Source organism: Hippoglossus stenolepis, chromosome 14 (assembly GCF_022539355.2).
Source record: "Hippoglossus stenolepis isolate QCI-W04-F060 chromosome 14, HSTE1.2, whole genome shotgun sequence".
NCBI lineage: Eukaryota > Metazoa > Chordata > Actinopteri > Pleuronectiformes > Pleuronectidae > Hippoglossus > Hippoglossus stenolepis.
This window is the reverse complement of record NC_061496.1, coordinates 15,819,415-15,845,825: the sequence shown is the minus strand read 5'-3', so window position 1 is coordinate 15,845,825 and position 26,411 is coordinate 15,819,415. Positions and strand designations below refer to the sequence as shown.

Below are 26,411 nucleotides of genomic sequence, written 5' to 3'. Positions count from 1 at the left end.
CCTCCATCTCCTTTTTTCCCCCTCATCTGTTCTCTGAGGTCTTTATCCGTCTCTTCTAAGGCTCCATCCTTCCTGTTTACCCTCTTCTCTTTCATCCGTTCAATTAATCTCCATCCCCTCTTTTCCTCTCATCCCAGCTCTCACACTTTTTCCAGCTTCTCTCTCCCCACCATCATCTCTCCATTTTTTCCCCCCCTCTCTTATAACTTGCCTTTTTTCTTCTCTACCGTGCTTTTTCTTGCGGTCTCTTATATCTTTAGAGTCCTCGTTTTTTTTTTAAATTGATCTTTCTCTTTTTTTTCAAACCATCCCACTTACTTTTCCATCGCCTCTCCCTTTGTCACGTCCTCTTTTCTACAACCTCTCTTTTCATGCCTTATCCCCGTCCATTCTTTTCCCATCAAATTTCTTATGCTATCTCTTCTTTCTATCTATCCTTTTTATGCCGGTTTCTTCATCTTATATTTTATCACACACTCTCAATTCCTTCTCCTTTTTATTCTTTCTGACAATTTCCGCTTCTTTGTTTACTTTTCTCTCTGTGATACTGTAAGTTTTACCACGTGGCTGTTTCCCATATTAGCTCTTCTCTTATCCCTTTTTTTTCATATACTGTTTTCATGTCGCTCAAACCATTTCCTCTCTCTCATATCCCCCTCTTCTAATAGCCCGATTCCCTGGTTCCTTCTTCCTCTTCATTTCTGTCTTTCTTTTTTTAACACTCATTGGCATGACTGTACCTCTTTGGTTTCCTTCTGTCATCCTGACCACCTATCCCTTTCCTCCCCTCTCTCCATTCCCCCTCTTCCTATTTTCCACACTCCCCTCCTCCTCCTTGGCCTCCCTCTGTCATCTAACCCCCCCACCCCTTCCTCCTCCTCTCTCCATCTCTCAGAGGTGCAGCCAGCACCCCAGTCCATTTCTTCTTTTTGGCGACAAGAGCTGACAGTCCAGTTCTGCTGGTCTCTGCTGCCAGATCTCTCTCTCTCTCTCTCTCTCTCTCTCTCTCTCTCTCTCTCTCTCTCTCTCTCTCTCTCACCATTTCCCTTCCTGTCTCTCGACTGCTGGGCAATAGTTTCTCTTCTTGGAATTAAAGTACAACTTGCACTCATTTTGCTTGGTGGTTTGGCTAAATAGACTAAATTGAGCTTTTTTAGTAGCATATTACTAAATATTAACTAAATACAAACAGTAAATGTTCATAATTCTTTCCTTCTCTCTCTCTCTCTCTCTCTCTCTCTCTCTCTCTCTCTCATTTTGTATGACTGTCTCTCTCCCTTTCCTTCAAATATATCTTATTAGAAATCACACCATGCCAGTCGTCTATTTTTGGGGTTTCCTGCCCTCAGAAGTGGTTCACATCTTGTGTGTATGAGTTCACAGCTGAATGTGAATGAAAAGCTGAGACGACAATTTTCAGTTTCAAGCATAACATTTCAAATGCAATCTGAGGCAGGAGAAAAGGAAGATGAAGGCAGAGCTTTGCTGACATACTCCTGAGTGACCTCCATATTTTTGTTCTATTTACATTAAACGCTACATCAAGGTGAATTACGAGCTACATGTTTTCTCTCTTGAATCGCACCATGTCTCAGACGTTGCCTCATCTCTGTCACAGATTGAATGATCTCAGATGGCACATTTGTAATTGTTTGCTTTTCTACTTTTACCTCCACCAAGGAAGTTTTATTCTTTAGCCTCTATTTTAACAAACTACATGGTTCAAATCACAAGGAGTAAGTGTATTTAAGTTAAGACGTAATCTACTTTTGTAGTAGTTTAACAGCAAAAAAAAAGTTGCTGCACCAGAGACTTGGTTCAAAAGGGTTACATTATAAAGCAAGTTGCACTTGCACCTTGGTGTATTTGCCAGATTGGAAAACAGCCTCTCAGATGACTTCATTCGTTATTACTGCTGCAAATCGTTCTGTGTGTAACATAGGGTGCCATTAAAACAACAGTGAAAAAGGACCACAGGTCTTCAGTGGTCAATTGCTTTCTGCGGCCTCAAGAAAGAAATGCACCAACAATGCACCTGACCACACCTCATTTTAAGACCTACACGCTCATGGGCGCTTAGATGGGTAAAAGTAAATTAGCTATTTAAACAACGTGGGCGCTAGACAGCAAATGACAACTGCGTCAGACTAAAACTATAGCAAAGACTCCTGAGCCAGTAATTGGACATAACTTCATCCAGAGTGTACACACTGCACTCTGTATTTGGACATAGCCCCACTGATTGATCTTTCTGTGCTGCAATTACTTTGATAGCAGAGTGACACAATGCCTATGAGGTCAAAGTGCAGAATGCAGAGGCTTTCATTCGAAGGTGTTTTCAGAGATCGTTTCAAACAATGAGCTGCTTTTGAAATGTGTATCATCCATGACAGTGTCTGAGTAAACTGCAGAGAGCAAGTTAGCAGCACAGACAGAGAAAGGGAGATAGAAAAAGATAGGAAGCAGTCACCTTTAAGTAAGATGCCATTCAACTGGATAATTATTCTGTCTGTCTGTCTGTCTGTCCATCCATTTACCTGACTGTTTGCCTGTCTGTCTGTGTGGAGACTGACGAGCCAACTCCTGGAACACACACACAGCACACTCATGTGGACAGTCCACTGGACCACCAATGTAGTACACTACTGTGTCTATATGTCCAGCTTTGCATCGTTTATCTCTCATTGCATGTTCACTCAATACGTCACAATTGGTTATTCTACCTCAATCTCTCAGCTTTAGCGTTCACTATTAAGAACAAGACTTTCTGCACAAATATAAACTAGGATAAGAACCCGCCAGTGTAAAGCACAAGACAGATCCCAATTAGAACCCAATTTGCCTTAACTAAAGCACTATAAACAGATTGTTCCTCAAGGAATTCACAGAGATTTCCATATCTTTATTTGCATTCACAAATATTGAAAGCATTCACCATTCAACTCAGTGGTCTACTGGTTAATGCTATAGGGGAAAATCCAGTTCATAGACTTCCTCGTCAAACAAGCCATTTCTTTTTTAAATGTATTAACAAACCTCCAACAGAAAGGTTTCGTATTAATGCCAACCAGGAAAACTAAGGAGCATTGCCATTTCAGCAATAATTTTCTTTATGAGCCTAAATGGCAGTGTTCTCACTATCGCTCTGTACTCAATTCAAAGCTACAGCAACCTATTGACACAGCAAGGGCAAAAACACTGGCAGCAACAAATTATGACTCCCTTCATGCTAGCTAATCTGTAAGCAAATAAACGACCACTCAGAAGAGGCACGCTGCACCAGCAAAGAGATGGATTACATGCTGGGAAGGTGGTTATGGGTTTTGTCAGCTGAAGTTACAAATTTCATCATCATTTCATTTCATCTCATAAATGGCCTATCTGGAATCTAATTGACGGAAATTCCTCATAGTGACAGAAAAGTCCCTGTTTACACCAAATAGTAAAATGACTGGTAACTACCACATGCTGCAGAAAAAAACTAAACCTTGAGGTCAACTAGAGTTAAGCTCAGTCTGTCAACATTGTCCTGTAATACCTGGTAAAACATTTACCATTTCTATGAATACCATCTGTACAAGCCGGTTTAATGGTATTACTATTTACTCATTCTAACATCAGTAGTTGTTTCTTCTCTCACTTGTTCTATTTTGATAATAATGGAAGAGACTGCACACAGAAATAAAAGTTAATCAACATAAATAGACAATAAAGTGCAAAAACAACGACTCTCCTTGTATTTTCCGGACTTCTCTTCATTTGAAAGCTATCCAGAGGTGAGCTGCAGTGCTGAGCAGTGACCCCTACACGTCATAAAATCAGCCATCCATTACTCAGTGTTCAACCACGTCCCCCATTCTCATCATCGCAACACAAACGTAAGATGAAACAGATCCTGCTAATGTTATTTAAATCAAGTGACACATGTATGATGTGATACGATGCTTGGCAACAACCCTGCGCTAATCCACAGCGTAAACACAACACACAAAAGAGGCCAGCAGCAAGAAAATATATAGTACAAAACCACCCACACGATGACACACGGGCATACAAAGTTTGTGTGCATCAAATAACACATTCACCTCCTCCCACTGACTACGACACAGAAAATGAGACACACAACCTCAGCATACACAGGAGCATCATCGGGTCGACAATGAGAAGAAACAACTGTCTCTTACCTGCTTGTGCATCTCAATGTTGAGACCATAGGACATCTCATAGTACTGTGGAGAGAAACACAAATGACAGAGCTTCTTTAGTATTTTATACACGCAGCACATTAACATTCAGTCTTACACAATATCCCCCATTGAACATCTGTTGCTCAGAGTCGCTGCATATGCTGCTGTTTGTCACTGTGGTTTTACTTAAAGACAGAAAAGTGAGAGTGAGAAGATGAGAGAGAGAGAGTTTGTGTGTGTGTGTGTGTGTGTGTGTGTGTGTGTGTGTGTGTGTGTGTGTGTGTGTGTGTGTGTGTGTGTGTGTGTGTGTGTGTGTGTGTGTGTGTGTGTGTGTGTGTGTGTCTAATTCTACCTATATACAGTATAGTGTGTATCAGAATAATGAGCCACACTGTGTTTGCTGACAATGCTGTGCTCTGTGTAAAAGCGTAAAAAGTGTGTGTCTGTACAGTACATGGGTCGAATAATGTAAAAGCTCCCTTTTATACCAGCTACCAATATACAATCTATTGAAGGGTTTTTACCAATAATTATTCAAGAGCACTGCCTTTTAGTTTAAGAGCAGGGCTTGATTTCAAGTTCAGATTTTGTAATACTTTTACTGGAAACCCTGCGCTTGCACTCAAATATACCCTGCTTGTGCTTAGATTTCCTGCGCCCCAGCTTCAGCTTTTCTATTTTGGGTCTCGCTGCCTCTTGCACATGTGAAACACTCATGAACTTTTTCTTCAGGGCTTGGATTTTTTGTGCAGCAAGTCATTTAAAATTCCCCAACCAATAGAATGGCAGGTGTAATGAGGGCAAATGGAATTGCTCCGGCCTTGAGCGCAGGAAAACTTAGCTTGGAGGATAATGGGAGTTGGGTTTTGGAGGAGCAGCCAGACACACACCAACACACAAACAAACTCTACGATTAATACATAGGATATTACATCAAATGGTGACCGGAGCCTTAACTTCAGATGGTAGCCTTTATTTGAGGCAGGGCTTCAAGAGAGAAATTCCTTTATTTCTAACTCCCTGTGGTTGATAAGTATAATTGGTCATATTTTGATTGAAAGCCTTGTTTGCCCCTCTGCTAATTCACACTCACGCTCGGCACAGAGGCTGCAGTGGAGGCAGTGAACCAGGTGAAGTGAAGATAACTCCAGTTGACGACTACACTCATTACTGTCGGCGCAAAACGAAAGCAAAAGGCCAATTACATACTTTATCAAACCACCTGTTCAACAAACATTTAGAAAAAACAATAGTTTCAACCGTTTTGTCCACATATTCCTGACATGTTTTACACAACCACAGCATACTGGTTAATAATCTAATAGGTAAGGTAAAACAAAAGCAGTCTGTCTGTAGCTGATTATCCTAGTTTGACTTTAAATATCGAAAAAGTTCTTGTAAACTTCGCTAAGCTACTGCTAAGTCTGATTCTTGTTAAAGTTATCTTCAGCAAAAACAGTTCCCAAGTTAAAGTTACTTAGATGTGAATATTTGTTGTTTTCTTTTGCAACTATTAGCCTGACTGCACATCATTTATATATATGTAAGTAGAAAGCACAAGTTTAAACATTCCCATTTTGAGCTTGTTAAATGCCTTGTGCCACCACCTCTGCACATGTTCACTTGAAGAATTTTATTACTCACTCTCTTCTGTGTGCGTTTGTGCGTGTTGGTGTGTGTGTGTGTGTGTGTGTGTGTGTGTGTGTGTGTGTGTGTGTGTGTGTGTGTGTGTGTGTGTGTGTGTGTGTGTGTGTACGTGTGTGTGAACATTAGTTATGTTCTGTAATGGTGTTGGTGGCGAGCGGCAAACAGACAGCAAGGATCCGTCAAGGTGACAAAGGCAGCCTCTGCCACCAGATGAGCAACGCTCTGAATGATGAGAGTGAGACGCGACTGACTCGCTTCCTCTCTGCGTTCTCTTGTTCATTTTCACTCTCTTCTCTCTCTCTCCATTTATTCCCCTCCTCTGTCAGTCCCTCCCTCTCACTGCCATCTCTTTCTTTCAGAGGCTGTCACTCTGTCTTTTCTCTCTGCCCTCCTTCTCTCTGGTTATTCCCTTCATTCTTTCTCTCTTGCTGTCAGATGTTCTTTCACTCTCCATTTCAGTCCATCTCCTCAGTCTATTTCCTGTCCTATTTTACTCACTCGCTATCTTTGTCTGTCTCGATCCGTGCACGAGCCCATTCATCTAATTCAAATTCAATTTATTGCTAGGAACATTATTAGGTGCAGATCTGCCACGTACACTACACCACACCACATACAGTAAAAATCATTACATACAATATACTTGTACTGTAATGAGGAAAAAACTAATGAGTGCATAATAATCATTAAATGAGAAATAATTATGATACGGAATTGTTTTACAATTAGATGTAATGTATTTGTGAGAATAAATAAAAATAAAAGGTGGCAGATTTTAGTTTGAGGCGTTGTATCGCTTGTTGTCCCTCAGGCTGTTTCATGGTTCCACACATTTTGCTACTTCAGAGGCAACGTCAGTGTTTCCCAGGTAAACATCAAACATTTGAAAAAGAATCTTTGAGTTTTAGTTCAGAACATTGAGCATTTATGCAAATTAACTATCTTTCTATGACTCTCATTTCCCAGATAAGTGTTTCCTCTATCAGTTCTTTTCATTTAACTATGCTGGGCGACCACCTTCACACCCATCCTTGGCCTCCTCTTACCCTCACTTCAATTGATCAAAATGAGCTCCATGCAGTGAGTTTTACAGATTTGTTTTATTTTTATTTTGGAAAAAGATAGCATTGGTTCTCGGTATCATCAGATACCTTGAGTCAAGGTGCTGGATTGGTATCCTGACCCTGCCCCTTCCTTCCTGCCCAGGATCTGTAGCGGCCGTGTGTCTTATGACTCGTTTGCAAGAGCGATGACAGAGTGACATTTTTATGATGTGACGAAACATCTCAGAAAGGAGGCTGGTGTGGATTAGCACGTGGACACCCACCCGAGCCTGTCAGGAGCCATCGAGACCCGGTTGGTATGATGAGTCAGGCTGAGCTCAGACAAACTAATTTAAATAATATTCAGGTTTGGTCACGTTGGCTGGGGAAGCCTGCTACAATCAGGGAGGACATTAGACTCGGGTCGGGTTTGAACACAAAAACTGAATATCTGAGATCGGGTCAGGCTTGGCCTATTTTCTCTCAGGCTCTCTCGGGTTCAGGCAGAAAATTGCAGCCCAAGCCGTATGCTAGGGAGGACATATTGATTACTAATGAGAATGGGAGCATGTACGTTTCTTTAAACCACAACCATGGTCTTTCCCTAATTTAACCATCCACCCACCTATCCATCCCTCTCATCCCTCTATCCATCTCTCTATCCATCTAACAGTCCTTTGCTATGTGCTGTTCCTTCGTTGTCACCTGTCACTTCTTTAGCACCTCCTTCCTCTGGTGTTCTCACTCCGCTGTCAACACCTTTCCTGCCGATTATCTTTCTTTCACTTTTTTAACAATCTTCCACTCTCTCCATTATCCTCCCCTTGTTTTGTCTGTATCATTTTCATCTCCGTCCTTTACACTCTACTCTCTCATCCCTTCTCCTTTCAGTCATTTCTATCATCTTTCTCCTTTATGTTCTCTCTCCATTTCATGCTCTCTCTCATTTTCTACTTGGCTCATTCGCTTTGTATTTGTTCTCTCTCGTCCTTGTCAACTGCTATGTCTATATCTTCGCCTTTTTCTCCCCCTGTCGAGCTCATGTCCACCGTGTACTCTGTCCCGTCCTTTCTATTCCTGACACACACACACATACACAAAATATGTTTTTCAAGTACAAAAAACATATGCAATCTTGCACTCTCTTTCTCATGCTAAAATGCACACACATTCTACACAGGTACATGCACACACCCGAAAACACACACACACATATAAACGCACACCCATATATTTAAGCACTCACCCACAAACATGCTTGAGCCTGCTCTTTGTGTTTCTGTGTCTGCCTCTCCTCCAGCCCTCTCAACATGAAAGACATGTGACATCTCTCTTTGTTCTCCATCTTTCTCTCCCTCTCCGTCTCCATCTCTCATCAGCCCCTCTCTTCACATCTCCATCATTACACCTCTCCTCGGCCCTCTCCATCTTTTTTGACTCAATTCCTGTCTGTCTCTCCTTATTAATTCTCCCTCCATCTCCCCCCTCAGCCTCTCCACCTCTCTGTCATTACTCTCCATGTCTCTTTCGCACTCGCTCCTCTTTCATTCCCTCCTCGCTAACATCCTCTTTTCATTTAGTGTCTCACTTTTGCCCACTACACGACAGCTTAGTGCAAAAAAACCAGGGCCCCAGCATTTGAATGCAACCTTGCAAGAACATAGGTCACTTCAGTGGCTCCCCACTCTGGACCAAAAGGAAGCAGCTCACTGCATATAACCAGAAGGACAGACATTTAATAAAGCTATGACGGGGACACTGCTCTGTAGAGCCAGAGGGAAAGCAAGTGGGTTAAGGAGCCTTGATGCTGCTAATGTGCATTTCTGAGAGTCAGCGGACTGATTGGAGAAGGTGTTCAGTCGCCTTCCATCAAGTTCCATTGAGACCGTTTGATTAAAAAATGCCATTCACGTCAAAGCATTCCTCAGTCAGGTAGCTGGACATTTTTCTTCTGCTATGCATCTCTCAGCTTAAAGAAAGTCCAAGGCAAAGGCTAAGGCTAAGAAAAAAAACCTACATGTGAATTCTCACAATTCTGCACACAAATGTTTTGCACTGCATCTCTACGCCAACGTTAGAAAGTCAATTCCTCCAAGTTAAACAACCACATAGTTTGCCCGTCGCTAACCTCAGATACGAACCATAGGAGCGTTCCAGCAGCTAGAGTACTGGACCTGTGTCGTCATGGTAACAATAACAAATACGCTTTTTGGAAGAGTCATGAATGAAAGAACTGTGACAGTTTCACATAAGAGAGTATATCTCTATTAGACATACATGAATGGATAATATGGTCAAATGATGACACTATAGTAGAATGTAATGCTGCATTTCTTCAGGAAATATAATTGTTGACATATACTATACAAAGTAACCGATTAAAATGTCCTAATATCTGATACAATCTAGTTTTTGAACTCCTTAAATGTTTCTGTATAGTGCTTATAAGGTAGATGATGCGCTGCTCAAGATCACACATCCACAAAAGTTAAACTTAGCTTCACCTCCACCAATAAAACACTTCAATTACAAATAATAATAAAAATACCAAATCCAAAATCCAATATATTTTATATATTCAGAAAATGCTGCATTATAAGAGTGTTTTGTCTTTTGGAAAATTTAAGCTTTAATACATTTTGTTTGACTACTTTTTCACCCAGCCAATTACTGAAAATTGTAAAGAATAATTTTCCATATTTTGGGCTTCATACAAGTCAAAGTTATTCCCCACATAGCTGGAGGTCAAAAATCATTGTGTACAAATGCCCCTCATTGTTCTGCCACTTGAGAACTGCAGCACCATATTGCTGATAACAATATGCGATTGCAATTGTTTATTGGTCCCTGCAGGATAATTTCCTTAAACACTGTCTTGAAATGCCGCGAGGTCAGATACAGACCATCGTCACCTTCGGGACAGCACTAAAACAAATTAGAGGGTTTTTCATTTAATCCTGCGTCATTCAGCGTGAAGAAAGACAAAGCAGCGATTGTCAGACAGAGAGCGGTGTTACGTTATCAGGATTCGAAACAGCAGCATGGGACAGGAAGCTAGAAGCTGACTGAGTAATATGACCAAGCCAGTTTCAACACCGCTCAGTTACAGTGCTTGAAGTTGCTCCAGCTGGACATTTGCTCTTTTAACTACACAACCAATTCAGACTGGACCAGTGAAATTCTCCTGTGAAGAGGTGGAGAATAATGGAATAAGTGCACAGAATATAGTAACAGTTGTCCTGTGGGTGTAGGCTAGACAGCAGTGAAGTGACTATTGTTCTGTTTTACAGTCTGTACAGCACTCTAGTGACAACACTATGGGAGTCTGGTCAGGACTGTAGTGGAGTCACAACTGTGCCTTGTAGTGTGTTAACACTCACCAACAATGTTCAGTTACAACTCAACACTGTGTGACTCAGAAATACACTTAAAGCTGAGGAGGATATCTGCAGAATTTAGATTCTTTTTTTCACATTTTTTTCATCTGTTGTGAGTTAGAAACATCATCAACACTGGCGGAGGATCTCCTGCTATTTTCTCAGATCGGCACCTTTGGACATTCAGGTTTTACTTGGGGTCTGGAGGTTCTCACTCGGACATTTGCGTTCTCACTCCAGAAAATGTCCAGAGATTCTTCAGTACAGTTCAGTTAAGTGTTGTCTACTGACATTACTGATCACATTAAAGGCAAACACAAACATGTTATAGTCCTATAGACGCCAATAAAAGGTTATGGGATACAGTGCGGTATTGTACTATGTGGGTCATCCAGTATTAACTGCTGTCCTCTCCACTGCAGCATAGTAATAACTGTGCTGCATAAAGTAGTTAAAGTTGTGGTGCTACAAAATATGTGCATTTACTGTTGTAGTCAGTGTTTAATAGGTCCATCCTCTCTTAACCGTCTGCGCCCCCCAACCTCCAATTAACCCGACGCCTACTCCACCCACCCCCCACACGCCTGCAGTTTGCCTTATATAATCCCTCTGTTGTGACACTGTGTTCTCATCCAGCACTCTGTAAGATCTCTTGTCTGTGCGGGCTGTGTGTGTGTATGTGTGAGTAGCAGATTGCGAATCGCATGTGGTAGACGTGTGTGTGCCTGCGTGCGTGAGTGTTATGCGTTAAGCCTGGTGGAAGGACGCTCAGCCGACTGGGTGACAACACTTACCAAGAGCACCCAGCACTGCCCACCCAGAGAGTAAAGAAAGAGAGCATGTGTCTGTGTGTGTGTGCGTGTGTGTGTGTGTGTGTGTGTGTGTGTGTGTGTGTGTGTGTGTGTGTGTGTGTGTGTGTGTGTGTGTGTGTGTGTGTGTGTGTGTGTGTGTGTGAACTACTCAATGTCAGAGTAAAGTAAACATGACTTCTAACAAGAATACAAGTGTTCTTGGATTACAACTCACAAAATGCATTTTCCTGTTATATGTTAGGGGAAGATCAACTATGGTGTCAAAACACCAGGCATGTTTTTATCCAAGTAAATAATAATAATCATTTTTTATAGTTGTTTATGATAAAGTTTATGGTTAAACTGTAAGCCTTATTCATCATAGGGGTTTGATAACAACATCTTACTAATCACTGCAAAAGCTTTTTATTAAATATATATATCAGCCGATGAATCTTTTACTCCCTAATATCAGGCCCTATCATTGCTCTGGCTCTATTATTCACTGAGATGTAAAGTAATGTAAAAATCTAGATGGTTGTTGTAAGAATTCTGATTAAAACCGAAATGTACTCTGTAGATCTTGTCTATGTTTTTTAAATGACAATATATTGTATGATTCAGATTACCTTAGAGAGATTAACTGGGCTGAAATCATGTTATTGGACTCAAATTAACATCTGAATGATGCTCTTCCCCAACAAAGACACATATGAAAAGAGCCTGCGAGCTTCACCAGTGTTGATTGTTGAATAAAAAAACCTAAAGGCATTTTAGGCTTTTAAACTTTTTTTTAAAACTTTGCATGTGCACCTCTATTTGTGTATATGTATGTAATTAGACCAAATCCAAACTCTCTGGAACTTTAAATGGTTAAAATTTTCAAAGTGAGTCTAGATCTCACTCACTGCATTATTATCATCTCCTCATGTCTCTGCCTGGCTTTCGGGCTCGCGTGTGTCAGTTCAGCAGACAGGTTACTTCAGATAAATTAGGCTGCAGTGTGATTCTTGTTTATCTGATCGCACTGTAATGTTCCGCTCCTCTGAACATAGCCCATATCTAGCGTGTGTCTGCCACTAATAACATACACACCGCACTGTCATCATCAGGCACAAACAGACAAAATGCATTCCTGCATTTCTCTCAACAAGCTGCTCTCTCTCGCCTTTCCTCTCTTTCTCTCTCTGTTTCTTTCCTCCTTCAATCTCGTGTTTCCCTCCTCCTTTTCCACTCTTCCATTCTTCAGGGAGTGTTTGCTCTTTCATTCCCCTCCACCCCCCTGGTGTTGAGAGAGTGTCAGACGACGGTGCCAGTCTCTCTCTCTCTCTCTCTCTCTCTCTCTCTCTCTCTCTCTCTCTCTCTCTCTCTCTCTCTCCCTCCGCTCGCTCTCTCGCTCTCTCTCTCTATTCTGCAAAGAACGCTGGCAGACTTTAAAATGAGCTTTAGAAAGTGGGTCTAATCCAAGGTGATTTATCTAAATGGGACATATTCATGTGTGTGTGCAACTCTACATTTAGGCATGTGTAGCTTTATAGCGTGTTTATAGCGTGAGCAGCTTGTATTTACTCCTCTGTGTGTGTGCGTGAGTGTGTGTGTGTGTGTATACAAGTGTGCAGGTGTGGATATGAAAACCATTGTTCGTCAGTGTCTCCTGGGTGAGCTTGTCTCTTTCATCCGCCCGCCCACACACACACTTAAACACACACACATACCACCGATGTTAAAACATTTATTAGCACGCTGCGCTAACCCACATCAGAGGTTAGGTTAGCAGGCGCTGACTCCTCCATTGTGCCCTGTCAGGGGGTGACGACTAAATCAGTCACGGCAGACACTCACTGCAGCTTCTCTTGCAGCCAGTTTCATCAGAGGCAGCGCCAGAACAACTGGGAAGATACTGACCTTGAATGTGAAGGGGTTTATATCTGTGTGTACATACAGTGGGGGAGACCCTGTCCATCTTCATGCCGGCCCTGTTTGTTTCTCCGGCTCCAGACAGTTCAGACAGGTTTAAGACTCTTAAAACAGACTCAATCCGTCCCTACATCTGGCCCTGCTTAAATCCCCTGGCCAACTCCCACTATCGGAGAGCAACGTTTAGCTTAGAGAGGAGCAATCCCTCTTCCTTCCTGTCCTCTTACATCACTTTAATTTCTTCTTCTCTTTCTCCAATTCTCAGCTTCATCTCTTCTCTCTTCTGTTTTCAATCCCCGCTACATCTCCTTTGCTCTGTCACAATATTAACTCTTCTTGTCTTTGTTTCCCTCTCTCTTTCTTTTCTCCTTCATTTCTTTGTCAATGTCTTTGTTCTCTTTTTTTTTTTTTACTTTTTTTCCCTTGTCTCTCTGCCAATGCCCTTGTGTCCTCTCTCAGTGTCCCTATCTTGCTCTTCACTTCTCTTATTACTTCTATTCTCTCTCTTCGTTTTTTTCCACTCTCTCCTTCCCTTTTTCTTTCCCTCTTCTCTCTCTCCTCTCTTTCTCAAGCAGTCTGTGACTGTAATGTTGCTAAAGAGAACACTGTGTCAGGCTGAATCAGACAGATGAGCCGGGAGTGGAGTAAGAGGCTGAGAGCACCGCATTAATCCACACACACACACACACACACAGATGCACGTGCACGCACAAACACATTTCATCTCTGCCTGAGGAGATGAACTGAACGGACACAGATATATGTACACACACACACACACACGTTCCAACAAATGACCGCATGGCAGGCATGAGACAAAACACTGAAGCCATGATAAACTAAAATGATAAATTCATACAAAATAAAGCAGAAAAATGTTTGATTACATTTTCTGCAAATGGAACCAATCACAGATGTTGGAAAATATCAGTTTCAGTAAACAACTGTGATTTTAGACATTTTATCCTTTGAGAAATTGAGACAGTTTTTTGAAAGAGACATAGCACTGATATAGTTTGAAATATTATGTCATAATATTAATGATAAACTGCTTTTGTATGCTGTTGAACACCCTCTGCAGGAGGCTAGAAGTAAAGTAAGTGATCAAAGCAGAAAAATAAATCCATAAATCAGGAATCAACAGCAGAAAGTCTTATTAATGTCTCTGTAGTTGACAGTGGGTTCGTTTTGACTGTCTTTACCCATTTCCGGATCAGTTTCACACACTGAGCAGGTAGGTAGAGAGCTGCAGGTAGTGGCTGCAAGCTGAGCAAACATCAAATATCCAATATACACAACGAGAGTAAGCAAACATGTCTCGCTTTCCCCAAACCTCTGAATCACACCTCATATCTCAGATTTATTCAGAGATTTTAAACTAAATAAGATGAAAATCCAGTCTGATTATCAGGCTACGGACCGGTGCCTTCTGGTAATGCTACTTTAAGGAAATAGCTTTTTTTTTTAAAGGCCAGCAAAGGTGAACTCCCCAGGCAGGAGTCATGCTTGCACTTTGTGTCAGAATGTGCCCGCCACGTCCACGCCCCCTGATTAGCCGGGGCTACAATGCAACCTTATTTAAAAATACACAGCGGAATTCCAGGATGAAGGGGAGCAGTGAAATCTGAGAGCCATGAATTATAAATACAAAAGCCAGAGAAAAGCCAAACGCCCACAGACACTCTCAACGTGTGTGACTCCATGTTTGTGTGTTTGCAGCCACCGCTAACGTTACATACCGCCAGTGTCTCTCTACACAAAGAAACACATGGGCCAGTCTAGCGGAGCAGCCAACATAAAACATATACTCCGTCCAAAACGCTGAGGGAGTGGGTCTGCCAACCGTACAAATACACCACTGTATATCCAAACCTGGCTGCGCCGCTTTACTGCAGCAACAATCCTCAGACAGGAGCAATTTGAGAGGGTTATGGCATCATTTCTGCAAGTGTGAAATGTGTAAAACTTGCTCATTGGCAGCTTTAGATTTAAAGTGGTAAATGCGAGGAGAAATAAACTTCCCAACTTTGAAAAGTTTCATGCCATATGGAGATTTCTAGCAGCAGAGTAAAACTAAACCCTTCTGTTAAAACATGGTGGTGGATAGAGAAGTAGAACTCTTAGTAAATATAATTCAACTGCAGGTATTGGCTCACGTCAGCAGTTTGCTCTTTGTTTGTCCTCTTCAATAGTTCAATCCATTATGGACATTTTCAGTCTCTTTCACCATAATTGTCTCCATTCCCTGATTACCATTAGCAACTAATACGGATGCAAAAACTGAATTGACAGAAAAACTGATTTTCGCATTAACTCCCTTAACCACCTGTAATCATAAGAATAGTACATAATCACACAGCTGCTAAGTGTTTTCTGTACATGGAAATGGAGCCAAATTATAATCCTCTTAAAAAACAAAACACATTGATGGTAACTGCTTTCCACAGGGGTATTTATCTGATCTGATGTCCCCATTGGCCGGATGATATCCTTTGTCAGCACCTTGCAAAACTGCTAGTGACAATAACATAACTAACCGGACAATGTCGAGCTACCTCCACCAACGAGCTCATTTTTTAGTTTTTCTGAATCTACGAGGTCTGACTGTCTGCGTGGATGGTTAAAACTGTTCTGGACAACAACACGAGCATGTGGCAAATAGTGCTGCACACAAATACACAATGCAGCAATGGAAAACACCAAATTCGATCTATTATGTTGTATTGTATTATGTTATCATCCGAAGTGTCAATTTTTGGGGTTCATTATGAAACTGAGGCAGGAAAAATAACAATACAGTCTGGATAATTCATGGGAAACACTGGTTTGACATGGTGAGATAGGGCCTTGGCATTGGCGGACGTATGCATTTCTTTTATCATTTATCATTTCTTCTGGTTACGGTTTGTGCTATGTTAAGGTACAAAAAATGGGTTGGTTAGGGTTTGGGAATGATAATGGGTTGAGTTAAAATAACTTCTAAATTAAGATTAGGAAAGACCTGTTGTTATTGTTAAGAGTGACGACCGTCACTAGGAAAATCACACATTATGATGACCCACTAAACTGCCTCGTCTTCCTGCCTATAAAAAACTTTGTGGTTCTATTACAACCTAATATTATTTCCTCCTTTGCTCCCAGTGGCATGTGGGGGTCATTGCCAGTTTAACACGGAGATGCTGTTTTTAAGCTGGTGCCCAAATGACTCGCCAAAGTCTCGCCAAATAATCACTTAAGGTCAAACTGCAAAAAAACACCACAAACAATAAAAAATAAAATCTCAGCCTGTCACTTTACAGAGAAAAATCTTCAAGTGTTCAAAAGTTCACCCAAAAAAATTCCACATGCATCAGCCGTGTATAATCCTGCATAACCATCTCGCCACTTTCCAACCCCTCGCCCTCACGCTGAAAGAGCTTACAACTGATGAATAGTAAAGGCAGGAGCAGTGCAGCGTGGTGAGCACAGCCCCAGCCTGTGGAAACAGGCCTCAGTATGGATGACAGGACTAACGAGCTAAATATAGCCTTCTGGGTTATCTCCTCTGTGGGCGCAGCGAGTCCGTTGTTGCTTCACATTATTTACGTGTCTGTGCATGCACCCTCTCTCTCTTTTTCTCTCTATCTCCCTTTTTTTTCATTTCACGCCCCCCCACACAAACACATCACTATCTCTTTCTCTTGCACTCTGTGTTGCATACTCTTTTCTCTGCTCTTTCTATCTCTCTCTCTCTCTCTCTCTCTGTCTCTCTCTCTCTCTATTCCATCCCTTCACAGCATCTTTTTTTTCCTCAAACCCCCCATCTCTCCTCTCTGCAATTCTGTCCCCTGGTACATCTTTCTCATTCCTTTTCAGCATTTTTCTCTCCCTCTCTCTTTCCCCTCTGTATCTCTCTCCTGCCTCTATCGCTCTCTACCATTTCTCTTTTATTCTCTTTATCTCTGCCTCCCTTTGTATCCTTCTCTCCCTCCCTCAGCAGCTCCCTGTTTTTTTTGTCTGACACAGTCTGAGCTCTTTTTTCCTCTCAAGCTATCTCTCCCTTTGAGCCTCTCTTTCACTCCCCTCCCTCTCATTTCTGAACTTTGCCTATGAAGTAGCGAAGCACTGCGCACGCACAACGACTTGCCATGCTCTACACCCCAGTTCAAATAAAATAGCCTCGAGTGATAGCCATCTGCAATGCTAACCCTATATGTCATCAGCATCTGACCTCCTGCCATAGTGAACTAACTACTGAAACCTAACTTAGAACTTTAGCAGAGGACATTCATGTGGTGGTTCTCCATTCCTTAGCTTCCCAGAGGGGCAGTGGTCACAAAGGCCAATAAATATGCAAAAAGATTGATTAAATGTCATCCATTGCTTTGCCTATGGAGAGACACATTAGTGCATCCATGCTGCCACACCACCACTCCTCTTGTACCAGCTCAGGGTGGTGGGGATTTGCAGTGGAGAAGGTGGAAGGCTACACTATTTGCTCCACATAGTAATTCAGTGAAACCTCAGCTCAAATGAGGAGTGTCTGAGATCAGAGATGTGGTTCTTTCTCAGAGGTCTGTGGTCTTCAGAGGTTATTTCTTTGTGTGTTCTGCATTGTGCCATATTTATATGCACGTGTATGTTTGTGGGGGGTTTTCCACGTTGAGAAGTGTTTATATTTCACAATAGTGAAGCTATTTTACAGAATTAGTTCAATCTGACTCGTCCCTTTGTCGAGGACCAGTTGAGGCGTCATGTTTTGTATTTTACAGTTGTTCAGTATGACCGTTAACCTCAAGCAAGACGATGAGTTTTGTGGGATTTTACTTTTGGAATAAAAACAGCTTCAATGTTTATCTGACACATATTAAATGTAACGAAACAGTAGAATAAGGAGAGAAGAAGATTAAAATCAACAAATGACTCAGCAATGTCAGTTAAAATACACAAAGCAATATCTACCCGTGGTTTGTTTACTAACATTAGCCACCATAATGTTACCCCAGTGTATTAAACTGAACAATATTAAACTGAACTGCAGGCCTAGTTTTTCTTTTTCTCCAAGTGAGGAAATAGAATATTTGCATACATCAATTTTTAAGCACAAAGAGCAGAGTGTTTTCTTTCCTGCCTACCTCACTCTAACCAGTAAAAATGACAATGCAGCAAAGTATCCTTTCATTCATCATTCACTCCACTGAGTACTGACGTCTTTATTTTGTGATGCATTTGCAAAGAAACATGTCAAAGTCAGCTGATTAAACTTGGACAGCCTGTGCTGCTGGAATTGATGCTTCAGCCTATTAGATGAGCTTGACCTCTGTTTGCACTGCAACATTTCCTCAGAATGGATGTTTTAATGCAGCTTTAGTTGCTCGGCACAAGCAAGTGAATGAAATCATTCAAAACACAAACTACTTGTGTTCGTTCGTCTCTGTTGCTCGATGTCAATGAGCAACTAAACCCACGGTGTGATCTAATGCTACCTCGTCACATGTTTGACTGCGGAATAATATTCTCATTCATGACGTCCGTCCAACATTTGATCAGGTGGTCAGTTTTTGTAGAGTAATGTATGTAAACTTAACGAACGGTGATTGCATAACCGTGCATGTGAATGTGCACGGGTCATAGGTACACAAACATATACAACTACACCTCTGCTTATAAATTAACTTTCTCATTTGACACAGAAAGTTTACTAAGAGTTCTACTTTTCCTTCTAAAAACTTCATAGTCTGGCTCTAACTAACAGAAATTATGATGTGGAATGTTTGACACTGTTATCATTATGTCACAAGTCATATATACTTTTTATAAAGTGGTGATAACAATTATGTAATGTGTAAAAATATCCAACAACTTAAGATGTTGATGTTTTTGGCTCTTATTATATTATCAGACGGAACCAGAATTAGAATCAGGAAAAGCTGGAGTCTGAGAAATAAAGACCTTTAATGGAAAATCCTCATAAGAAAAAAGCAACAACAGTGTGTGTGTGTGTGTGTGTGTGTGTGTGTGTGTGTGTGTGTGTGTGTGTGTGTGTGTGTGTGTGTGTGTGTGTGTGTGTGTGTGTGTGTGTGTGTGTGTGTGTGTGTGTGTGTGTGTGTGTGTGTGTGTGTGTGTGTTATCTGTTTATCTCCTGTCTGCCTGCCTGTCTGTGTGCTTATATATTCATTTTGTCTGCCAGCTGACCTGTCTGTCTGCTCGCCTTTTTTTTCTCTCCAACTGTATTTATCCGTCTATCTGCCTCTCTGGTTCTTTCTCTTTCCGTCTATCCATCTGTGTGTCTATCTAGCTTACGGCCCTGATCCTGCCTGCTCTCCCAGGTTTATGAAATGCGAGCAGCTTAGCAGATGGTGCATATCGTATTCTGGTCGGCTCTGTGTGGGTTTTGTACCACAGACGAAGGCTTACGATACATGTGAGCCTTTAGTCGCGCAGATACAACGACACAGAGGGAGCTCTGTCTGTTAGCACACGAGAGAAAACTAAGAGAGAGGAGGAAGACACGAGAGGAACAGAATGAGAAAAATACGAGGGTCTGAGGGATGAAAAATACGCGAAGGGCTGTGGAAAAAAACGAGAGAGTACAAATCCAGGGGAGGTATGAGAGTGCAAGATAAACAGTGCACGTGAAAACGCATAATACACCTTTACCGGTTTAGTATAAGTTTGTACAATAAGTGCATTGTGAAAAATGGGTTCAATGTTACATATATTCATGATTTGGACTTTTCAAAGTAAACAATGGACAGATATTCAAGATATTGTGACACTGTCATTTCATGATATGACTTCAATGTGTTAACTTTCTATGAGTTTTGAAAGCGTACACTGTGTTTACTGCTTTAGCAAATTATTAATGTGAATAAAATGAGAGAAATAAATTGCACCACTCGGGGGGGGATAGATTAGAGGAAACAGCTTTTACTCCTAAATGACGCTAGAAATAAACAACATAAATCCAACTGTTCAAAAGCACAGACACAACTCCCCTGACTGTAATTACGTAAGAACCCATCAGACAGTTTTCTAACTCTGAGTGAGTCGAACACATCACAGTGCAGCTCCCAGTAAAGGTTTGATTGGACTCACCATGATGTAGTGCCTCTGCATCTCCGTCTTCTCACTGGCCAGCTTCTCACACTCCAGCTTCAGGCTGCACAAGGACAAAAAAGGACAGACACACACACATACGGATTAAATGTTTTATTTGCATCCATTGAAATGAATTATAATTCCCACAGGGCTTAGATATTGCTGAGGTCGAATACAGTTTAAGGCTGTGTAAGGATACTGAAAAGTTATTTCTAACCCTAGAGTCAGGCTCCACATTACTGCTGACAGTAACACTGAAAAATATCCCCTCCATGGCAGCGACAGCCAGCAGGGTGTGTCTTTTTCTCTCTACTGCAGTTCATCACACCTACTGTACATGTGTGTGGGAGGGTGTCTGGCCGTGTGTGATCTGGGTTCATCCCTTTGTTGATTGAGCTTTGATACCGAGCTCAAACCGAGCACCTGACAAAGAACGGTGGGCTTCAGTTCAGAGCCTTTTAGTTATAGGTTCTTCTTTAGTCTCTGGTCAAGTTCAGGTTATTTTCAAACAGGTTTTAAATTTCTGCATAAGTCAATAATGGATTAAATAAAGCAAAATCTTAGCAAATGCAAGCTTCTGAAAACCCTTCAGTTATTCTGATAAGGCTTCACTGCATGTACATTATTAGCATGTATCTGTTCTGGACTGTTGAAACTCTCTGGTTGACTGGGACAGAGTTTTTCTTTTTATCCTTTCTGACACTATCAGAAAAGGTCAAACAATATCTGGTGATTTATTATTAATAAGAAAAGCTATGGTGTCATGGTCTCTGGCTTGTAATGTGCATGGTTGTACTTGACACTAATTACACAACCACTCATGATGAACATGGAAAGATATTAGTTGGCGTTTGCATCTTTGCGTGTGTGTTATCAGAGATCCATCAGTGCATCAGTAAAGTAGGATTGCTGAATCCCAGCAGGCTGTGCAGCATGCCCACCGAGGTGTGAGCCAGAGGCTGCGTGTTTTAACCTACAATGGTTTATCTCTCTCAGCCAAGGTCACCTCTGGTCAGCCATACGGTAACGTGACCATATGTGACCTCCGGCTTTGGGAAATAAAAAAAAAGATCATACTCTGTTTGATATACGTCACAAACGACTAAATTAATTATCCACAACTTCAGTCACATTGAATCAAAGTGTACTGGCAAGAGTGATTAGCGGAAATTTGTTTAATTTTAGTAACATTACAAGAGAAACTGGAAATTTCTTTTCAAAAAAGACAGTGAATAGAAAAAGGACACTTCAGGTAATCTTATAAAGAGAAAAAGTTACAATGCTATATTGATTTCCCTTATTACAATTAATGTATACTAGACAGAATTATGTATGAGCGGCTGCAACTCACCATCAGTCTCCAATATGTTGTACGCCCAGTGTCGTAATAATGATTGAAGCTCATCACTTATATGCTGCCATATTATATTTATTAGTCCATATATCCAAGAATTCAAAGTCCATGTCTACTGAACTGAATTACAATGTGTTGTTTCTATAATTTTAGAGAAGAATATACTGTATTTAAAGAACGTAAGTGGGGTTTCTTCATTAGATTTACAACTGGAAATTCTTTATTAGAAAGCATTGATCTACTGTATGTTGACCATTGCCAACAGATTTCACACACTCCCTAAATATGGCAGAATATGTCATCAAGATTCATTAGTTTTAGTCTGAGAAATCTATAAAAATGTTGAAAAATGCCCTATAAAGTGAAAGTGTATCCTGGAACCCCCCCCTTGTTTCTGATCCACACCGAAAACCACATCCTTCCACAAAGTTCCGTGGTAATCCAACAAACAAGGTCAGACAGTCCTGTTATAAGACAACATTTGAATTGGATCCACACTCAATTTAAATAGTTTTTCCTTGGGTCATTCCCCACTCCACAACATTTCATGAAAATCGGTTGAGGAGTTCTTGCGTAATCCTGCGTAAAAGCAAATGAACAAATGCTGAAGAAAACCTAACCTCCTCGGTGGAGGTAAGAACTACAGTGTGGACATCAGTGTATATGAATGTATGCATGTGTGTGTGAGTAACGTGTGCAATGTAATATTTTGTGTGTACCTGTGATACTGGGCCTGGAGGAACTGGAATTCCTCCTTGATTCGGTCCAGAGTTTCCAGGACTGTGAACTTGAAAGACTGGCCAGGCTGCAAGGGTACCTGGGAAAAGATAAAGAGAAGGAGAGAAAGAAAGCATGAAAAACAGACACTGGGGTACACATGTGTGCATGTGCCTGTTCGAGATAAGATTGTATGATTTTTCTCTATATCGCAAAACATTAAAGGGCTTTTATAAAAGGTTAAAAGGTTTTGGAAGAGTTTTTAGGTTTAGGTTAGGGTCATGCATTTAGTTGTAATGGTTCGGGTTAGGGTAAGAGGCTGTGGAATGTCAAGGAGTGTTTTCACAACTATAATAAGGCTAATGTGTGTGTGTGTGTGTGTGTGTGTGTGTGTGTGTGTGTGTGTGTGTGTGTGTGTGTGTGTGTGTGTGTGTGTGTGTGTGTGTGTGTGTGTGTGTGTGTGTGTGTGTGTGTGTGTGTGTGTGTGTGTGTGTGTGTCTCTGTGTGTGCCAGAGAGCAAGGTAAGGGGAGAAAAAAGCAGGGATGAAAGTGAGAGGGAAGGTCACTTCTCCTTCCCACACATCATAAAGCCTCGTCCTCTCTCTCTCTCTCTGTTCTCCTCCTCCTCCTAATGACTCTGCCTCCTTCCCTCACTGCCCCCATCCTTTCTTCCTCTCCTCTGCCTCTCCCTCCGTTCCACATTAGCATCCTCTCCACTCTGCCAGGTTGCTAATGTATTCCAGCCTACAAAGAGCTGAGAAGGGAGGAAACGTCAAATGAATAACTTATAGGGAATCACGGCACCGTCTCTCACCTGCTAAAAGCTAAAGAAGGCCCAACAAAACAAGCACCTCCCAGGGGCCCCCCTCAGCCCTCCCTATCTGTCTAAAGTGATTTCAACAGCCACCCTCCTCCTCCAGAATTTCCGTGAAGTTTGCGAAACAAGGGCACCGTGGATGTTTTTTGATGCTGTAGTTGTTTATGTTTGGGAACGGGAACGGGCCTGGAATAAGTAGAAGTGAGTGTGTTTTTTTTTTTTTGGGAGATTCTCAGAGGAGATTTTTATTCAACAAGAAGATACCATCTTTCTACTTTCAATTCTTCCCACTTTCTTCCCCTATTTGTTTTGGCTAATTTCTCCTCCACTGTGGGACTCGCCCACTGTGAACCTGGAGCATGAAGACGACCAGGTCTCACCAGGAGGACCCTGAGGTTCACACTGTCCCGGCCTCAGCTACATCTCACTACCTTGTGCCCCACACTGAGATGCTAGAGAGACAAGGACGACTCATTGACCTCCAGCCTGAACAAACTGCCCTCTATGTTGATGGGGCATCCTGTCAGAGCATCACAGATACCTGCAGTGGTGGGCAAGTGATTCCACATGTCACCCAGTCACACTTTCTTTCACCCATATTCCCCTTCTATGCTAAAAAAGTGATGCAAACGACAAAGACAACTAAGCAAATTCAAGCCTGTTCAAGTGAGCATACTACAGCATTCAGAGTTCTCAAAATGAGTTTTCCTTTGACTGTAGCCATTTTCAGAACCTCGGATAATGTCCAGAATGTTGTGTGCGGAGTTTAGCTTTCACATGAGGAACGCAGCCGGAAATTGTCACTGGGTCAGTTGCATTCATAACAACAGGAAAATGTTGGAAAAACATTCAGACAAGAAGAGACATTTGGGTGGAGCATGCGGGAGGCAGGACATGGCGTATAAATTGTGTTTTTGTTTACAGCAGTTCGACATCAGCCTGACGTTGCCAAAAACTCTCAAATCTTGCTGTCTTTTTTTTCTCATTCACATGTGTAGAAACCAAATGGAAATGGTAACTGTGTAAGTTTTACAGATATTTCCCTGCTGTATATGCCTTTAGACTTTATTGTCCCCTGGGGGGAATTTGTTTTCACAGTCATTTCAGTACAATCAATACAAAAGGACACATTTCAGCAGAGGCAACCCATCAGACAGAGGCAAACTACCGAACATCACATGAAACATAAAACATGTCGCACACAAGTCGCAACTCACAAGTGACAACTCAAGTGACAACTCACAAGTCACAACTCATTGGGCATTTTACTTAGCGACTGGCAGGAGCACTTACTCAAAATGTCCCCATCAATTGACTGTTTCTCACATACAGCCCCCCATGAATGTCCGGAGTTCGGTGCATATCTGAATTGTGAGATATCTTATGATATCATCTTCTGATTGTAGATAAGCTGCTATCGGGTTTCAGATGAAGATGCAAAGCTCAACGTTGATATGAGCTCGGGATGTGATGAAGGACGTCGTGTCATAGTGAGGAAACCGATGTACTTTTCTTGCCATTGATGATAATGTAGACAGTTAATCATTTACCTTACAGTAACAAAACATATGGTTTGTGTTAGTAATTCAAATACCAAAGGCAGCTATGAATCCATGCATCCGCCCCCTTTGTTCATCTGTTCACATAACTGTCTATCCACCTATTCACTCATTCACACTGAGTGGCATGGTGCTGTGACTGAAGTGTAGCTGGGTGGCTATCGGCACGCAGCTATACGGCTAAAAGACTGCCGGTTTCAATGGCGGGGCTTCATTAGTCTAGACAAGCACAATTCAATTAGATTTCAATTAGTCCGACGGTGGAGGTCAGAGACGCGGTGGGTTCCCCAGTAATTAATCCGGAGCCGAGTTGAGCTGAGCTAAACTGAGCCGAGGCAGGCGTAGCGGGGACATCTAGATGGCTGGATGGGCACAACACACACACACACATACACACACACAAACCCTCTGGCTGGTGTGGGAGGGAGTGGTGAAGGGGGAGGGCATGATAGAAGAGGGCAGGGGGAGTGTCTGCCAACAGATCCCCACTGACCTTGATTCACACCACACACACTCAGTGGGGGAGGGAAGGAGGGGGATGAAGGAGGGGTGAGGGATAGATAGCGATCTGGCACATGCAGATAGACACACACACACAAACACAAACACAAACACACACATTACCGTGAGTACAGTTAAAGGCACACAAACAAATGCACAGAGCCTGCAGATTCACACTTTAAGGATACACACAGAACACACATGGGAATGGGTGAAGGGATGGATGGATGGATTTACAAAAAAAGGCAGGAGAGAGATAGATAGTCATCTGACAGACAGAGGGATGGATGGTCTGAGCGATGGAGGGAGTGATAGACTAGTCTGACATTCTTACAGAGGAATGAAAGAACGAGCAAAGAGACAGATGATGAAAGAGCGGCATCGCTGCTGACTGAGAGAGATAGGCGACCATTCATCCGCCTGACACCGAGGGGATGGGAGGAAGACGGAGAGAGAAAGAGAGAGAGAGAGAGAGAGAGAGAGACAGCGAGTCACGCCGCCTTTGCTTTACTCAACACAGCCCGGCTGCTCTGCCCTGTGCTCTCGCCGTCGGTCTGTGGCAACACTGCTCCCACCATCTGCTGCCATGAGCGCACAGACCACATACTCATGCGAATGCACACAAACAAAGTGGTGCTGGCAAGTTGCATCAGCAGCACAAAGTCACATGACAAAGCCCATAGTCACAGATCAGGATGGTACGAGAGATTTGCGAGTGATAACCATCGGTGTCAACATAATGTCCTCTGTAGTGGGCTGTTGGGAATGATTTGAATTTATTTCTATAGAATTCCTTTCTTCTGGTTTGACAGTTGTACGTTTTTGACTGAGGTTAATAGGCCCTTAAGTGATAAGGAGAAAATTCCCTGCCTGTGCCGAGCCCTGCAGATGAGTTCATGCTTTTTAGCAAAGGGAGAGGGTCTAGCTCAAGGACACTTCAGCAGGTAAGAATCAAACTGAGGGGATAAATGTGCATCGGTCTGCAATGTTTACAAAGATGGAGCCATCAGCAAGTCATGCCGTATGTACACCAGAGCAAACATTTGTTGTTTGGGTGTGTGTGTGTGTGGTGTGGGTGTGGGTGTGGGTGTGCGTGTGTGTCTCCTGGTCTCTTCTGTATTGTGACAGATGGCAGCCCAGACTGTTAGAGGTCCAATAGCACATCACGAAGGGCCAAAAACAGCCGACCGCCTCCTGTGTTTTCTTGTGTGTGTGTGTGTGTGTGTGTGTGTGTGTGTGTGTGTGTGTGTGTGTGTGTGTGTGTGTGTGTGTGTGTGTGTGTGTGTGTGTGTGTGTGTGTGTGTGTTTGTGTGTGTGTGTGTGTGTGTGTGTGTGTGTGTGTGTGTGTGTGTGTGTGTGTGTGTGTGTGTGTGTGTGTGTGTGTGTGTGTGTGTGTGTGTGTGTGTGTGTGTGTGTGTGTG

The 26,411-nt window shown here is 42.2% G+C and overlaps 1 protein-coding gene across 1 annotated transcript in view; it reads right to left on the bottom strand.

Moving 5' to 3' along the window:
- The window catches only part of tle2b (TLE family member 2, transcriptional corepressor b), an 82,765-nt gene that overhangs the window by 48,668 nt on the left and 7,686 nt on the right, over positions 1 to 26,411 (bottom strand). The window contains exons 2-4 of the mRNA XM_047342795.1: positions 22,116 to 22,213; positions 20,040 to 20,103; positions 4,185 to 4,229 (exon numbers count right to left, since the gene is read on the bottom strand). Coding sequence (XP_047198751.1) covers positions 4,185 to 4,229; positions 20,040 to 20,103; positions 22,116 to 22,213 — 207 coding nt within the window. The remainder of the gene's footprint in view (positions 1 to 4,184; positions 4,230 to 20,039; positions 20,104 to 22,115; positions 22,214 to 26,411) is intronic.